The sequence below is a fragment of the Fopius arisanus genome, unplaced genomic scaffold, assembly GCF_000806365.1.
Source record: "Fopius arisanus strain USDA-PBARC FA_bdor unplaced genomic scaffold, ASM80636v1 scaffold00031, whole genome shotgun sequence".
NCBI classification, from domain to species: domain Eukaryota; kingdom Metazoa; phylum Arthropoda; class Insecta; order Hymenoptera; family Braconidae; genus Fopius; species Fopius arisanus.
The window spans coordinates 20,985-24,021 of record NW_011887770.1 but is presented as its reverse complement, the minus strand read 5'-3'; the positions used below and the strand labels follow the sequence as shown (position 1 = coordinate 24,021).

The 3,037-nt window shown below is 40.7% G+C and overlaps 2 protein-coding genes across 3 annotated transcripts in view; one reads left to right on the top strand and one right to left on the bottom strand.

Moving 5' to 3' along the window:
- Positions 1 to 3,031, top strand: part of LOC105265564 (protein aubergine) — an 8,358-nt gene extending 5,327 nt beyond the window's left edge. For both annotated transcript variants that reach the window (XM_011303114.1, XM_011303112.1), the window contains exon 4: positions 1,033 to 3,031. In XM_011303114.1, coding sequence (XP_011301416.1) covers positions 1,033 to 2,085 — 1,053 coding nt within the window. In that variant the 3' untranslated portion in view covers positions 2,086 to 3,031. The remainder of the gene's footprint in view (positions 1 to 1,032) is intronic.
- The window catches only part of Tango9 (transport and golgi organization 9), a 4,267-nt gene continuing 3,353 nt past the window's right edge, over positions 2,124 to 3,037 (bottom strand). Inside the window, exon 8 of the mRNA XM_011303435.1 lies at positions 2,124 to 2,128. Coding sequence (XP_011301737.1) covers positions 2,124 to 2,128 — 5 coding nt within the window. The remainder of the gene's footprint in view (positions 2,129 to 3,037) is intronic.

Sequence of the window (3,037 nt, the reverse complement as noted above, 5' to 3'; positions counted from 1 at the left end):
TTGATCACCATTTCCTCTTCCTCTAGTGAGTCAGCGCTCGATGCGGTGGTGTTTTGAACTCCAAGCTTGATGCCATAACGTTTCTGCCATTTTGTCAACCAGCCCTGGCTTGCTGTAAATGTCTGCGATGCCCCCAGTTGATTGCGAAACAGAAGTGCCTGAATCTTCACACCTGGACCTGTGAAGGTGCAGCCAGCTGAACTTCTCTCCCTGTGCCAGAGCCACATTGCACGATCTATCAGCTCGTGGACGGGCTTACGGAGACGTTTCTTTGCCAGAGGCATCACACCGTTGTGCTCGCTAGCCCATTTTTGCAGGTTCTTCTCGTTTTTTATCCAACCGTCTACTGTTGACGAGTGGACGCCCAATTCTTTGGCTACCTGGTGACGAGAACATCCCTGTTTTACCTTCTCCAGGGCTTTTAACTTTTCGTGCACCTGAACTGATGTGTTCCTACGTTTTTTTGAGGGGGGCTGAGGGTGGTGGGCCTGTGTGGGAGGTGTTGAGAGATTTGGTGTCGATGGGTCCGACATGTTGACGTTGGAATGGGGTTAAAGACACTGAATATTCTGGGCGACGTGCGCATGTTTTTGCGCATTTTACGTCATCAAGGGGTGGGGGAGTCTGATAGTGCGCCCTGGGGAGAGAACGGGTATTATGGAGACCCGAGTGGCGGGGATCATTAAATATTAGGTTTTTTTAAATTGATTTTTCAAATTCCAGATTTATTACTATGATTTTTTCATTTTTGCTTTTTCTTTTTTTATAATGAAAGTACATAGCACATATATATTGCACTTAGATGACGGAATTAGATTTAAAATTTTTGTCAATGTAAAATTTTTATTTGAATGAGGAAAATTATCGAATATTTCGGTTAGTTTAGCTGCTGAAGAGAAAAGATATTGTAATAATAGATGAAAAAAAATCAATTAATTATTTTAATCGGTATTTATTTTCAATACAATAAATGCCTGATTTTGGGAATGTTTGGGTACTAAAAGCGATTATAAAAGAATTGAAATTCCTCAGGGCTTTTGTGATGGGATGCGTCGCTCGATCAGGAACTTCCGTGCAGGTGAGCCTCACTTCATCGAGATCAACAACGACAGATCAGAGTCTTACACAACAGCCCTGGAGCAGGTATTGAGTAAGAACAGGCCTCAACTAGTGATGTGCATTCTGATGAGAAATCGTGCAGATACTTATGCAGCAATAAAGAAGAAGTGCTGCATCGACAGGGCAGTGCCAAGTCAGGTGGTGACAGCTCGTTGCTTCAAGCCCCAGGGGATGATGTCAATAGCAACGAAAGTGGCAATTCAAGTGAATTGTAAAATTGGTGGAATTCCCTGGACTGTTCACAATCCCCTGAGTGGCCTGATGGTTGTTGGATTCGACGTGTGTCACGACACCAACAGAAGGGGCACGGATTTTGGTGCAATGGTTGCATCACTAGACAAGAAGCTCTCGCGTTTCTTCTCAGCAGTTTCAGCTCACACAACAGGTGAAGAGCTGTCGAATTATCTTGCTACCAACATGGTGAAGGCTATAGCAGCCTATCGAGAGGTGAACGGTGGAAATATTCCCTCTCACATAATAGTCTACAGAGATGGTGTGGGTGAGGGGCAAATTCCATTTGTCTTCGATCACGAGGTCAAGCATGTCAGGGATGCTATCAGCAAGCTCTATGCTAATCCAGCTCAGGTGAAGCTCGGATATGTCCTGGTTACCAAGAGAATCAACACTAGATTCTTCCAGGGGAAGAGGAATCCCCTACCGGGAACGGTTGTTGATAGTGTTGTCACTAATCCAGCCAAGTACGACTTTTTCCTCATATCCCAGGGGGTGAAACAGGGCACTGTCTCACCCACGTCGTACTCGGTTATCTATGACACCACTGGACTCGATGCTGATAAGATGCAGCTCCTTGCTTATAAGATGACGCACATCTATTTCAATTGCAGCACGACAATGAGAGTTCCTGCTCCAGTACAATTCGCTCACAAACTCGCTTTCCTTGTCTCTCAATCCATTCACACTTCACCCACTGATCCTCATCTCCAGAAACTCCTCTATTTCCTGTAAGATTGGTTGAATTACGAGGAGGACACTTTGGAAACTTTCTACACTGGGAAAAATAGACATTCATTTCTGTTAATCTCATTTATACACTGGTGAGCTGGAATTAATGCATCTGGCTCAGTCCCAATTATTGAAGATTATCTTTTAAACGAGGGGAGATAGCGGAATTGGTATGTCAATCTTTTTTTTCGTGCACGTATCGCTCTACAAAAATGATTCTCATGAAAATTCATGTATCTCTATTCGTTTACTAGATATTTCGCGATGAATGAACTCAGGGGCTCAATGGACTCATTCTAGTTTATGTCAAACTAACTAATTGAGAAGATCTTGAAATGAGGATTATGTATTGGTATTTTCGATATTTAGGCGTTCAAGCCGGATTTGATTGACGGAAACAATTTTTTTTTCTGGTGTAGGGGTTCGAATTGTTTGACTCATTTAACTCTATTTTTTATTCTGCCTGGGAATCTTGTTTTTCTCCTCTGCATTCACTTGTGGGATGGACTCCTTTTGTCAAATCCACACTTTTTTTTTAATTTGCAACTTGTAGAGAATTTTTTTCTCTTTTTTTTTATAATTCTCATGTAATATTTTGTTTATTTTTCATTCGGTTGCTTTTTTTTTTAGTGAATGGATGTAATTCTCGTGATCTTCTCTCCTCAGTGGTTTTGACATTTCACAGGATTAAGATTTTTTTTTTAAAACTCCTTTTCTCCAATTTTCCCTAGAAAAAAAAATCTTTGGAGACAAAAAAGAGAATGATGAATCGTTTTGCATCAATTATTTGGGAGAAAAGACACATTTGTTCATTTTGAAAATGAATATTTGTCTTTTTGGATGGAATATCCAAACGCACAATATCGTATTTTTGAAAAAATACCATTTAATTAGGTTGATTAATGAAGAGAGTTCATGAATTTATTATTAAGTTTAAATTAGTTTAAGAAATGTT